The sequence below is a fragment of the Adiantum capillus-veneris genome, chromosome 10, assembly GCF_014529385.1.
Source record: "Adiantum capillus-veneris isolate H3 chromosome 10, ASM1452938v2, whole genome shotgun sequence".
Classification (NCBI taxonomy): domain Eukaryota; kingdom Viridiplantae; phylum Streptophyta; class Polypodiopsida; order Polypodiales; family Pteridaceae; genus Adiantum; species Adiantum capillus-veneris.
This window is the reverse complement of record NC_140940.1, coordinates 74,431,618-74,446,941: the sequence shown is the minus strand read 5'-3', so window position 1 is coordinate 74,446,941 and position 15,324 is coordinate 74,431,618. Positions and strand designations below refer to the sequence as shown.

The 15,324-nt window shown below is 37.8% G+C and overlaps 1 protein-coding gene across 1 annotated transcript in view; it reads right to left on the bottom strand.

Annotated features, from left to right (window-relative positions):
* Nucleotides 1-13,038: 13,038 nt before the first annotated feature.
* The window catches only part of LOC147449076 (transcriptional adapter ADA2-like), a 77,257-nt gene continuing 74,971 nt past the window's right edge, over nucleotides 13,039-15,324 (bottom strand). Inside the window, exons 12-13 of the mRNA XM_086521629.1 lie at nucleotides 14,680-14,937; nucleotides 13,039-13,666 (exon numbers count right to left, since the gene is read on the bottom strand). Of these exons, the coding sequence (XP_086377755.1) occupies nucleotides 13,451-13,666; nucleotides 14,680-14,937 (474 nt within the window). The 3' untranslated portion in view covers nucleotides 13,039-13,450. The remainder of the gene's footprint in view (nucleotides 13,667-14,679; nucleotides 14,938-15,324) is intronic.

The following is a 15,324-nucleotide window of genomic DNA, read 5'->3' as shown; positions in this document are numbered from 1 at the left end:
CTCTCTCAAGGGCCCCCACACTATTGCCGATGTGGTATTTTCTTTAGATCCCGTAAATGGAATGTACACACAATGCAATACCTCAATACAGACTACACTGACTCGAATGATGACTATCGCCACGGTAACTCCTCAAAAAGAGGCACCTCCGGGGCTGATTCTCCCACCCCTGAAGGTATTACGATTAATTCGAGGGACCCACTCATTGGGAAACGCCCTTTTAAGCTTAGATGGGGAAAAATTTCAAATTCATGTTTTCGTTGTGGAAAATTTGAACATATGCAATCTAAACGTTCTGAGCCTATTTTGCAACACCCTCCTTCAGTTGTCCCTTAGCTTGTGGTTTCTACTAAGAGAGAAGTCCCTAATCGTAGATCTGTTGCTGTTGCGGCTTCTGCATTGCCTGATGCTTTCCCTGTGGATAAAGGCAAGGTCAAACCTGCTATTTCCCCCAATCCTCAGGGTAAAGGAAATTCTGTGAGTACTCCTGAAACCAAAAACAAGGGGGAAAATGTGAACTCGGTGGAAGGATCTCCATGGGTGACCCCCAAGAAAACTGTTAAGATGCATTCGCGGCTCTCCTCTTGTAATTATGTACCTCCTGAAGTAAAAAATACGGGGCAAAAACCTCTTCCCTGGTAATGATAATCGCACTCTTGTGGGTGCATGGAATTCTTATAGAGATGTGGTGGTTCATGGGACTTCTCAATCACTTGCAGGACTTGTTGCCTCTGAGATAGGCATGCAGAATTCTCTGGTTGAGTCACGGGCTGCTGATGTTGATGTGCTTATGGGCACATCAACTTAGTCCCTTCCTTACTTTGCCTCTGTACATATCTCTTGAATGCATAGTTGTGTTAAATGCATTTCATATAATGTGTGTGGGTTATGTAACCCTAATAAATGGAGATTAACTTGGCACTATGTACATACATGTATGGAAGACATTGTGGTTTTGCAAGAGCATAATTAGCATGAATATGTTGGACAATGCTTGTATTTTGCAGGATACTGGATAGCATATGCTGGTTTGTCGATTTTTTCGGTGTTCTAATTATGGTTAGGCATGAGTTGTAGCCAATTCTGGCGTATAATGACCCAGCGGGTCGTTGGATAGTGGTCCAATGTACGATCAATTGCCAGATTTATGAATTTGGTGGCATCTATGCGTATACAGCCTCAGGACAACAAGCTGCTTTGTGGTGTGAGATATCTTCTTATCCATGGCTTTCCAATGCCCTGCTTTGTGGTGATTTTAACAATGCACACGCTTTATCGGATAACACCATAGGACATTCGCACATGCTGAGCATAGAATTGCATGCCTGGACAAATCTTCTTGCATGAACATAGATGTTGGACTTGTGTACCCTCTTGCATCCCAATGTTTTGGGATACACATTTTAACATATTGCTCTTTCTACATATCGTGCAAGAATAGATCGGTGGTATGTCCTTGGCATGCAACAATTTGATGAGTTTGTATGAAAAATATGCATAGACCATTCTTTGCTTTTATCTGATCATGCTCCCGTTGTGATGTTGTTGCGCTACGGGCAACTACACTCTAATCAGCCTCTTTCTAAGAAACGGTTGTTGCACATCAATAATGCTTATCTTTCGCATGAAGAATTCTGTGAGATGATTTAGAATGTTATTCCCCTTTTAGTTGCCCAAATGTATCTTAATCTTGATGTTGCCTGAGTTCGCTTTGTTGACGTGTGCAGAGTGTAATTTAGGACTATGGCAAGCAGTACATGTTTCAATTACGTGGCGATGTTGAGGATGCCAAACATATGTATCAACAGATTCAACTCTTCGTTGACACATGTTTGTTGTTGGAAAGTGAATTGACAGCCCTTTGTCAGGCACAGGTGTGTTTGCAACATAATGACAAAGAAAAATTGGTTAAATGGCAGACTCATGCTCGCCATCCAGCATTTGTGGACAAGGGATGTGTCTCGAAACAATAGATATATTCAAATGTTGCTCTTCATATAGGTAGACTTTCAATTTTTGGATTGTTATAATTTTGATGAGATATTATTTTACATTTCTTTTGAGATGCAAGTACAAAGGTCCTAATATGAAATTATGTGCACCTATATGGAAAACATTTTATATTTTTAGACTACATTGAAGTTGTGTTAATTAATATAATTTATTTTTTATAAATCAACATCTAATGCCTTAAACTTGTCCATATTATTGGGCTCTTGTTCTCTTACTGTTAACGGCTACATTCTTCTCTATTTGCACTTCGCTTTGGAATAACAACTTCTCTCATCATATTCTAGTCTCTCTATCTTTTGTAGTTTAGACTAAGACTCTCTCTCTCTCTCTCTCTCTCTCTCTCTCTCTCACACACACACACACACACACACACACGCGCGCGCGCGCATGCAATGCATATGCATAACATTTTAGCTAGCATACAAATGCATAGACCATTCATACATTCAATTGCACATGTGCTTTCATACACTTTCAAAACCTTTATTGTGAACAGACAAGAGCATGCATAAAGATGGCACACACATGTATGTCAACAAATATAAACTCACCGATTAGCCCATAAAGACTTTTCTAAATGCGATACACACACTCATTTTGTGTCAAAAAATAGCTTTAGCAATTGACATTAAGATGGACAAGACAAAGTAGAATCTCAAGAGCACACAATACAAGAAGTAATATTTGTCACCAAATGGGGAAGCATAAAATAGTTTTAATAAAAAGTCATTTTGATGACATAACACTATCTTATAGTGATCAAGATGGAAAAGCTAAGGCCTGATGAGTAATATTCTCTCTATAGGCTAAAGAGAAAAAAATGTATGTAGCTGGACTAAAACGGGCCACAAAGAAAATGGGAATGGCAAGAATAAGGGTAAAGTATTAAAAGAGCCTTACAATAGAACATTTATGAGGTGTTCAAATTTGGTTTAGGGGTTTCAATGGATATTTTTGAGAACCTGAGACATCATTTTTAATGTTTGAAAAGCCTTTGTGGAATGGGATTAAATACAATTTAAACAAGAAAAGAGGGAGAAAGTTGGGATTAAGTATAAATTAAGTATAGCAAATACAATCTAGACATGAAATATGTACCATTTCTCTGGTTGGGGGTGTGTATATATGCATAGTCACCACCACCACCACACGCATAGATTAGTACTTTTCCTCCAAAATCAAGAATTTTTCTTACATAGTTTCTAGTAGGCCCTTGTGGTTCATCACCTTGTTTTTTTTTTAATTAAATCCCTTTTGATTTAAAATGATTTATTTTCTTTATTCATTTTTATTCTCATTTTATTTCTTTTTTTTTCAAAAATAAGGTGAAGGGTCATGTTGATACTCTAAACAATTCAATGAAATGGGTCAAACATACATTAAATGTTGATACTCTAAACAATTCAATGAAATGGGTCAAACATAACTGAAAGGAATCTCTTACAAACTAAATGTCAAACAAAATTTTAATTTGCCAATACTTCACATTAAATGTATTGACTTCACATCAAATGCACGCCTAAGTCTCAAGGGTGAACCCCATTATATAAAGTGCGTTCGGGGGTTATTTAAAAATGCCTTTTTTAACAAGTTCAAATGAATAAAATGACCCCTTATTTTAAGAATTTTTTTCAAAATGGAAGATAAAAACCCCATTTTTTAATGGATCTTTATTAATTTGTCTATATTTTTTTCATTAAAAAACTCCTCATACCGAACTCACATGATACATTAACATGATCACATATTGCACTCCCCGAGGCCTAACTCCCTTCGATTCACTAAGGCTTGTTTTAGTAAGCAAAAAATTGTTATTAATAACCAAAGCTATACAACAACAAAACAAGGTGAAAATTCATTGTGGCTTGCACAAGGATGTGGGATTGTGGAATGTCAATGTTAACACTAGTCTGGTAACCTAATAGGACATAAAAGTGTCATTTTAGGGTTTTGGAAAAAAATTCCAAAACCATAGTAGATCCACTCATTTTGAAAAATCCTTTCATGAGCTTATAGTTCAAGGACTACTACATATGGAAAAAATTGAGAAACTTGTAAAACTTCTCATCTCTTGGTCACTACAAGCCTCCAAAGTTGATGGGCCAGTGCATTTTGCACAAAACAACCATTTCTTACGGTTGATTGCATAAAAATAAGAGTGGGGATTTTTGTAGGACATGAGATACAATGCCCCGTTAACTTCAATGGGTTGGTGATCAAAACATATGGTTGCTTTTACCTCACTAATGTTTTTAAGGGCAAAAAATATAGGTACAAAAAAGTTACATTTTTGCCATTTTGCGGACCTATCATCAAAGTTTCTATAGTCACGCTCAATTTAGTTACTATATACATGTTTTCTTAGTTCCCTTTGGGCCTTTGGATTCAACAGGAGCCATGGAGCATGTCAAAAGGATAATGGATCTCTTACTAAGTGGAACCTTGGGGACAATGATAAAGTGTTAAATACAGCAAACATGAAAAAACTGGGTTTAGCATTATGACCTCTAGAAACCTATAGAAACTACTCAACATCTAGCCAAGTTTGTAGTTTATGATTAAATATGGTTACTAGCTACAAAATACACAAAATTGGCCTAAGAAACTAGCAATATTAAGAAAGTTATACTTGCTACTCTAAAGTGTCACGTATTCTTCAGCAATCAAAAAACTCAACCATCATCATATACTATGCTATATAGCGTATTAGGTCCCCCAAAACTCAAGGAAGATTAGCTTTATGTTATACATTCCACTTTCACAATCAAAATTGAATTTGGATATCAAGAAATCCACCAATAAAATCATAAAAGTACTAATTTTGGCCAAAAAAAACAAGATTATGCAATTCTTGTAAGTTGGTCATAACTTTCAAATTTAATACGTAGTTCTTCCTAGAAGCATTGAAACACATTGAGAACTATGAAGGCTTATCCTCTAGAAATCTAAGCCTCACAAACATGAAGTTTAGAGTGGTATAGTTGCAAAACTTTGAAAAAAAAGCCAAAAACAGGACCCATTTTTTCACACAGTTCAGGTTCAAAAATGTTGTGCAAGAGTAAACTTAATGGTGAGATCGATATTCCAAAAACAAATTCAAGTTTTTTTCAAATCATAAGACAAATTCTTGGATATATAGCACCTAGAAATTCATTTTCATACTCTTCAAATAATTCAAGCAAAATGGTCACTTAACACTAGAATGGTAACCTAACAGGACATAAAAGTGTCCTTTCAAGGTTTTGGGAAAATTTTCCAAAACCATAGTAGATCCACTCATTATGAAAAATCCTTTCGTGAGCTTATAGTTCAATAACTACTACATATGGAAAAAATGAGAAACTTGTAATTTTTCTCATCCCTTGGTCACTACAAGCCTCCAAAGTTGATGGACCAGTGCATTTTGCCCAAAACAGCAATTTCTTACGGTTGATTGCATATAAATAAGAGTGGGGATTTTTGTAAAACATGAGATAAAATGCCCCGTTAACTTCAATGGGTTGGTGACCAAAACATATGGTTACTTTTACCTCACTAATTTCTTTTTGGGCAAAAAAAATAGGTACAAAAAAGTTGCATTTTTGCCATTCCGCGGACCTATCATCAAAGTTTCTATAGTCACGCTCAATACAGATACTATATACATGTTTTCTTAGTTCCCTTTGGGCATTTGGATTCAAAAGGAGCCATGGAGCATGTCAAAAGAATAATGGATCTCTTACAATTGGAACTTTGGGGGCAATAATAAAGTGCTAAATATAGCAAACATGAAAAAACTGGGTTTAGCATTATGACCTCTAAAAACCCATAGAAACTACTCAATATCTAGCCAAGTTTGTAGTCTATGATTAGATATGGTTACTACCTACAAAATACACACAATTGGCCTAAGAAACTAGCAATATTGAGAAAGTTATACTTGCTACTCTAAAATGTATCGTATTCTTCAGCAATCAAAAAACTCAACCATCATCATATACTATGCTATATAGCATATTAGGTCCCCCAAAACTCAAGGAAGATTAGATTTATGTTATACATTACACTTACTCAATCAAAATTGAATTTGGATATCAAGAAAGCCACCAAAATAATAATAAAAGTGCTACTTTTGGCCAAAAAACAGGATTATGCAATTCTTGTAAATTGGTCATAACTTTCAATTTTAACACTTAGCTCTCCCTACAAGCATCAAAACATGTTGAGAACTATGAAGGCCTAACCTCTAGCCATCTAAACCTCACAAACATGAAGTTTAGAGTGGTATAGTTGCCAAAAATTGAAAAAAAGCCAAAAACAGGACCCGTTTTTTCACACAGTTTAGGTTCAAAAATGTTGTGCAAGAGTAAGGTTAATGGTGAGATTGATACTCCAAAAAAATTGCTAAGATTTTTTCAGCTCATAAGGCAACTTTGTGGATATATAGCACCTAGAAATTCATTTTCATACTCTTCAAATAATTCAAGCAAAATGGTCACTTAACAAAACACAAAAGTGTCCAAGGACATAAAAGTGTCCTATTACCATTCTAGTGTTAACGGGACACAAAAGTGTTCAAGGACATAAAAGTGTCATGTTACCATTCTAGTGTTAAAAAGGGTGGGTGGAAGGAAGCACAATATATGTTGCAAAGTGATGTGACCGGTACATGAAGTTTGTCCTTGTTTTGTAGCTCTAGATTGTGAAACCGGCTTAGACGTGGTCTAATGAAAATCCATGGATAGTTGTAATGTCTTTTATTAGTTTCCTTATGATGAATTTATCTAGCATTGTGGAAAGGTGATTGTAGGAAGTGTTCCAAATGCTAATGTGAATGATGAAGTCAGTCAAGATAATGACTACAATTGTGTTGTTGTGGTTTCAAAGGAATATATTAATGCATCTATTAAACTTGACAAAGTGTTGAGGGGAATTGTAGAGGAAGACCACTTTGACGATCTTGGTGCTCCTCATTTTGATGATTGCATGTAGTATCGTCATGCTCAAGTGGCAGACATGCCCATGATTCAGGCAAGTAGGAATTTTTTGGTGGATAATAGAGACACACATGTTTCCACTAATTTGAAGTTACTAGAAGTTTGGTATGGAATTTGGCAAGTTTTTTTGTTAGTTTTCTCTTTTGTAAGCAGAGCATTTGTGATGCCATTATAGTGGAATTTGATAAAATCTTTTCAATGTGTTTATTGAAGGAGACAACGCTCAGCATTTGAATGATGATATGTGTTTGAAAGTGTGCCTCTAATGACTTTTGGGTGGAGATCCATTCGGCATGCACTTGTAGACAATGCAATTCTTCCAACACAGTTTGGTCGACTTTGATATGAGAAGGTTGTATTCTTTCGATGAGGTATAGGTTTACTACATCTCAAATACAAGATAGCACTATGGAGATATCATTTAGTGACAAGGGATTTCCACTCTTTCTATGAGCCTGCATGACCTTTTGTGTGTGTGTGTGTGTGTGTGTGTGTGTGTGTGTGTGTGTGTGTGTGTGTGTGTGTGTGTGTGTGTGTGTGTGTGTGTGTGTGTGTGTGTGTGTGTGTGTGTGTGTGTGTGAGAGAGAGAGAGAGAGAGACAGAGAGAGATAGAGAGGTGTGTGAAGGGAGACATCGCTTCAATTTGTGGACAAGGGGCTGGATTTGGTGGGTGGATAAAGATTCCAATGGAACCTTCCAAAGTAATGCCCGACTTAAAATGGGTGAAGGCCCGCTGCTTGCTCATTTTGGAATCACCAATGAGCATAAATTCCATCAATAGGCCCCAATTAACCAAATTTTAGCAAAATTGAAGCACACCTACACCTATGGGGACACACTACTCTAAAATAGACACAAGCATTCGTGCACTTCAAAGCAAAAAAAAAAAAAAACCAAACATTGAAGCAATAGCTAAGCAACCAAACCATCAACCAGTACTCACATGTCATTTTTATCAGACAAATGAAGAATGTATGTGCTAATTTATTACCACACTTTAATGCACTTACTACAAATTAAAATACAATACGTAAATGAGAAAATCGAGTGTACATACACGCACACGCGCACACGCGCACACACACTAAGATCAATGTTCATTTTGTGTACACACTTGCATCTAAGAGTGTGCACACAAACTTTGGCCACTCAACAATTGAACATATATTTTGGAGATTATTGCAATCGTTAAGTATGCCTAAATGTGTATAAATCAAAATGTCTCCTATGCTCGAAGGCTACAAAGCGTCAAATTTGACGTATGAAGTCAAACTGACTCCAAATGGGCCAAAATTGGATGGGTAGCTTCATGACTATGTAGCAGACAAGTCCATAGCTTCAAAAGTGACTAACCAACTCCACAGGCCATTTAGTCACAAAAATCGTTGAATTGAGAGTCAACAAAGCACGAAGTGATGTCGATATGACAAAGCCTTAGGTTACTTTAGTCCTTAGCAACAGTGCCAAAAATCCACAATGGATGTCATATCAAGAAGATGAATGAATAAGAACGCACACATCTAAGTTCTAAATTCAAGGCTTGTTTTGACCTAGTTATGCATAGAGGCATCGGCATAATGTGAGACAATTCAATAGCATGAAAGATGGACAATGACTCAGTGAGACGATAGGCATGGAGAAGCGAAACCGTAGGTCAGAGACACTCCTACCACTCTGCAATCTAGTGGATAGGTGCCCATTTGATTGTGGAGTTATGGCTAATTTCCAATAGGCTAGTGACTAATGCATCAGAGCCGATAGTATTGAATTTTTTTAATTTTCAAATGCTCCTATAAATAAGCAAGGTGGATTACGAAGGGACATTTGGCATAAAGCTATTTGATGTGCAGTGGTTTGAGCTAAACATGGAGGGGCATATAGTGCATAGAGGAGAGTCAAAATTTTTGGAGGTGGATTCAATTCTTCTCATGCATGAAAATAGGTATGGATTTTGCTTGAAGTACACCTAGCTCGATTGCAAGTAACCTCGGACTACGTGGCAATCTAATTTGTAGAGTGATTTTCTAACCAAGGCATCAAAGCCATGTCGATGATATGCGTTGAAGTTTCTCTCCAAATTGCACGAGTGTACAAGAGCTATAGCCCCAAGAAGGTGGAATCGTCAAAATAATCCAACAAGGGATGCTACCATTTTTAGGAGATCTTGTGTAAAATTGGAAAATTTTGTCATGACTCAAAATTTGGGCTTTTCCTTTTTTCCTAGGTGGATGTGTGTTAGATAAGGATGGAAACTTTGTTGGAATGCATGCGAGTAACTTGTATGTCAAATATAGCCATGTTTCTGAAGGATTACATTACCGAGTCGTGAACCACTAAGGGCAAGTAATTCTTTTACAATGTATGTATGAAATATCATGTCTATTTATTAGTTTTACAATATGTTTATTTATCAATTAATTATTTTACAATGTATCTATGAAATTTTATGTCTAATTATTAGTTTTACAATGATCTACCCTTGTATAATGCAATATACATGTTTGCTGCTCATATGATGATGATTTAAGTAATCCAAGGAGAAAGCTCTTACAGAGCTAAACACACCTCTCTCTTTTGTTCTTACCAATAGCTAGTTGTCAACTTACTGCAACATTGCAAAGGAGAGGTTTTTGGTAAACCCAAAAATATTATTTGTTTAACTGATGTCATTGCGATTATCTATTTAGTGTTCAATTTAACATCTCTCTCTCTCTCTCTCTCTCTTTGCATGGCTACTTAGTTCTTGTAATTCGATGCCCTTTGGGAGACAGGCTAGGATTCTAGAGATGACGGTAAATCAAAGCTCCTAATCACCTACATATCTCTAGCTCAAGTAATGGGCAAAACAACTTGAGCAATAGAACTACTAGAACATGCACCATCATTCATTGAACCTATATCTGTAAAGCCCGATCTTGCATTATAGCATTGCCCAATTGTCTAATCACCCTTTGAAACAAGAACATGTTGCATCATGCGTGCCTATAGTTTTCCCAAGGATAAAGACAACATGCAAAAAACATCATTGTAATCCATGGGTTGGTGACTCCATGTTACAAAAGTTACCCTTGTAGAGAAAGTTTGCACAAAATCAATGTGTGCTATATATCACAATCCACACGAGGTTGCAAAATGCCTATTACAAAAACAATCTCGTATCAAAAAACCTACATAAAAGGATAAAATTGCATGTATCGTATTGTCGATAGTGGAAATGGAGGATGAAATAAGTCTGAATCAAAATTTTGACGAGATAAGTCCCAACCAAATGTTTGATGAGATAAGTCCAAGCCAAATTTTGACCAATCTCTTGAAGGTTATGTCACCCTATGAAATCACTACATATGACTTCAATCTAAGAAAGTGAGCCAGAAGAGTGCTAACGACAAGGTATACGAAAGTCTACCCTAAAACCAAAAGTTGTAGGCAACAAGGGCACAAGCAGATTGAGAAGATAAAGGAGAAGCTTAAGGGCACACGGCATTGGAAATTGTATTACTAAGACTCATAAATGATGGGTGTATCTATACAACCTGGCGCCGAGGGGGGGGGGAACAAATCTTGTATTATGGTTGTGCATGCTGAGTTGAAAATTGTTAGTACCAAGTGTGAAAAGTATCAAAAACCAATACCAGATTAAAGCTTTGTGGTAATTTTTTTGAAGATCCATGCCACGACATTCTAGTATGCAATAATGCATGATGCAAATAATCATGGAATTACAATTTGCTACTACTCCTAATGGAGCTTATTTAAGGTTTTTCTTGAGCTTGTAGCAAAGGTCTCATTAGTGGAAAGCAAGTTTGTGTTTTCAAAAAGAGGGTTTGTTGAAGGACCAAGTTGGAAACAAAAATTTATAGTAATCATGAATGTAGCAAGCAACTCTATGATACCAATTGCAAGAAAAAGAGAGTCATGAAATAGGAGTTTTTTAAGAGCTTACTATTTCGACTTGAAATGATGGGTGAAGTTACTTGAGAGCTATAGCATTTTGATATTCACCATATGAAAGTGGAACATATCAACATGGATCTTTTCATCGATCTTCTATGAATTTAAGGGAGAGGTAGTCCAACAAAAGTAATGATTAAATTGGTGGCTCGTTTATTTTCATTAAAAAACTATATCCTCATAGGGCCTTATTTTATACTTGTCAAGATTGCATCACCTCATTGACGTGGTGAAATAGAAGCTCTAAAGCTAGTGCTTGAGAAGATGGAAAACCAAGATATATCCCCCAAAAAGGGTAAAAGTATTAGGTGGATACCAAGAGGTCGGGCCGTGACTTCTTCACCAAGGTTATGTTTTCCCTATTGCTTTGGAACATGAAGAGCCATTTTGGGATATGGACCTTTTGTAAATATGAGAAAGCTAATCTACCAAGCTATGATGCTTCTTGTCTCTCATTTAAAGAGACGCAATGCATCTTTCATGTAAGTCTCTTGAAAGCCTTGGTATGTAACACGGATCATGTCCTAAATGATAAACAAGTAGCTAAGGTTTATTAAAAGACACTAAGAAAGGTTAGCAATAAGAAGAGACCACAAATTCTTATGGTAAACATCAAGTCATTGAAGAAGCTTGGTTACCAATCAACAAACATTTCACACAACATTGAGAAACCAAAGTTCATGATAATCCCTTATTATGGTTGTCCACGACACGCGTTTTACACAATGGCTTTTGCACAACTGAACAAAGAGAGAGACCTACACCAACTTAATCACTTCAAAGGGATGCAACACACAAGTCTACATTTGTGCTCACTTTCCTTGTATGATTATTCCAGATTTCAATAAATCCTATAGCTTTAGAAAGAGGAAGATATGACCTACACTAGCTTCTCCCATCCATTACAAAGATCTTGTTTGTCTCACATCCTACACAAGGACATGTCACATGCCACGAGCACAAAGCTGCCAAGAGACTCATTTCTTCAATCAAGTAACTGAACACTTAAACCACTCTAACTTCTTGACGATTCAAAGGCAAATGCTTACTACGAGTGTCTAAGTAACATGATCTTGTCCATATGTTACTTCGAAGTTTTCAACTTCAAAGTGAGCTTTAGAATCTTCTAGTATTTTTATGTTGATTTGTGTGTATGCGAGTGTAAGCTCTAAGCATACATATATGTGGCTTGACAATAAAACATTTTGACAAAACTTCTATTGTGGCGTGTCATAAACTAGTAAAACCGTCTCAAACATTTTAAAACTCGTTTCATACTAACTATCGCAATACTTCATGGCTACTATTCATTAGCGACACAATAACAAATAGGAGTTGGATAATGCGTGTATGTGATCGACACGAGGAGGTAGTTGACTACCACAAGATAAGCAATGTGCATATTGTATGTAGGAGCAGGAGATGGGAAAGAGCACTTCATATGCAAATGAAGAGCAGAAAGAACTACCACTGATAATTCTGGGACAAGCTTTGGCAAACGCAAAGAGGACATAATCTCAAGGATTTATAAACACAACACACGGCAATGCCTCTGGTAGCACTAACATCTCTATAGCAAGGCATCGGCTCTTACTTTTAACCTATATAAGAGGGTCTAATGTCAATATTCAAGCACATATCACCAATTACAAAAGCTTTGTCTTGTACAGTGACCAAGATGTTTTAACTAGAAGAGCAAAGACGAGCAACAACTACTGTTTGGTAGGAACCAAGTACGCGTACCAAAGGGCATTCATAGCAATAGTTCTAACAATACATAGTGACACGATAAGAGGTATGCCAAAATGGTTGGTGCAAACTTTGGGTACAAGTAAATTGGCCCACACTTCCCATGTTCATTCATATCCTCAACATGCCTCTTATGCAAGAAATTGTTATGCTTTGGCTATGTCTCGTATATATCATGAGGAAGAACCTGTCATTTGATGAACACGAACTTGGAAAATTGGTTGGCTGCAATGCAATCAAAGTATGATGCTATCATGAAGAATGGCACGTGGTCTTTGTGTGGCTTTCGTGCCAGCAACTCCTTTGTAAGGCATCTATGTAAATGTTGAGCATACATCTCATGCAGATCGACTTCACAAAGTTTCTGATGCTATCGACAGGTGGTACAACAATATGATCTCTTCGAGTATGTACAAAGCGTTCATCCACGTTTAAATGATAAAGAGTCTCCTATGTGCAAACACAAAATCAGAAGAAACGCAAGTAAACTCTCACATAATATACAATGTAGGGCGCGGGCCCCCAACCTTTGCCAATTGTGAAGGTGCCGCCCCTCTATAGGATCTATCTAGCCCATCCTAAATGAGGATAGAGAATTAAAACCTCAGGTGGTACAAAAAGAGCCCCGGGCCTTAGTATATGTACTCTGGTGTTATCTTCAGAAGAATCAGCTCGCCTAAGATATATTGGTGATCACCAAATTTGATCATGTAAGGAAACCTCAATTCTTGCTCCTACTGTCTTTGTAGAGCAAGCATGCCCTATTTGACACTCAGGGGCACATCGTCACTCTGAATCCACCCCATTTGGAGTAGTAGATCAAAAACAGCATCAACTTTGCTTGGGAACGACCTCAGCAGCTGCTGACCATCTGACCTCTTTAATGAACCATTCTTTATGCTCTCCAGCATCAGGACTTCTTTCATTTTGAGATAGCTTGCAGGGAAAATCTTGGTCTTGCAGCAAAACTGTTGTTCCTGCAAGTTCAAAGTTTGTCGAGAGAGTTGAACTACAGAAACAAAAATATTAAAACAAGCGTGTGTGTGTGTGTGTGTGTGTGTGTGTGTGTGTGTGTGTGTGTGTGTGTGTGAGAGAGAGAGAGAGAGAGAGAGAGAGAGAGAGAGAGAGAGAGAAGAAGAAGAAGACAATTTTAACGTCGTAGGAAGCTATCCCAAGAGACCTCAAAGATCTATCCGACGAGGGTTGAACTCACGACGTGTTATTCAAGAGGGAAATGGCATAACCAATTTACCACACTTGGATGTGAGAGAGAGAGAGAGAGAGAGAGAGAGAGAGAGAGAGAGAGATCTTTTTATGTCATTAAAGGCTGAAATCCTATGAGACCAATCAAATATACATGCGTGTGTCCTCCGTCTATCGGGAAAGGAAAAAAGTACACAGTAGCAAAATGTGGTCCTGTCGCGTGCACACGCACGGAGAGAGGGGGGCGCTCTATCTTTAGGGGTTATGGGTGCACATCTATAAGCTCAAGGAAGTACAATCATGAAGTGCATTAAGCTGACTATCTCCATCCTATGTCAAACTGGGGGTGTAAGGGCTCTATCGGGAAAGGAAAAAAGTACACAGTAGCAAAATGTGGTCCTGTCGCATGCACACGCGCGGAGAGAGGGGGGCGCTCTATCTTTAGGGGTTATGGGTGCACATCTATAAGCTCAAGGAAGTACAATCATGAAGTGCATTAAGCTGACTATCTCCATCCTATGTCAAACTGGGGGTGTAAGGGCTGATACATGAGTGGCTGTGGTGTAAGGGTTGTGTGTATGATTGGAGGTGGGTCTGACTGCATCTCAGCAAATCTCTCCTAGGCTGCCTGGTGATGGCGGGTCTGGATTTATTGGATCTGTATGCCATAAGAATCTTGGAGCTCTATATCCTCGAGCTCAAAAAAAAGGGGGGGGGGGGGGGGTTGAGAGTTCTCTACAAGAGAATAAAGTGGACTAAGAGACTAAAAAACCTAGACTGAGCTCACCGCTGATGATAGCAAGTTCGTCCCGGGCAATCCAGAGATGTCAAACGTGGTAGCATAGCTTCCCAGCCCAGTGGATGGATTCATGTCGCTGTCAATCCCTTCTTTAATTGAAATTTTGCTGGAGCGTTGGAGTTCCTTTCCAGTTGGAGCCTGTACAGAACCATCCTTAGCTCTGCGCGTGCTGGCTTCTTGCCTTGATTTTTCAGACTTGTATTGTTCTGCTTCAGTTAGAGAGTGGCACCCAGCTGCCCAACATTCCTGAATGGCAAACAAGTGAATGGGGTAAAATTTCAGTCTTTTATTTACTCTGCATGAAGACGGATCATAGAAGGAAAAGCAATCAAGTTTTGTGGATTCAAAGAAAAGTGTAGCATCCTGAGCTTTTCAATTTTACAAGCTAGGAAAGAAAGAAGTTAAAATCTAGCAAGTCTTACCTTCTAACACAGACTACCTAAATTTTGAGAATGGAGCATGCCTTACGTGAAAAGATAGCATTATTATCAGCTAAAAGAGTGGGTATTTACAAATGGTTGTGTAGAACCTCTGTGTGTGTGTGTGTGTGTGTGTGTGTGTGTGTGTGTGTTTGCGTGGGTGTGTGTGCATGTGTGTAGATACCCGCTTCTGAGTGTGTGTGTGTGTGTGTGT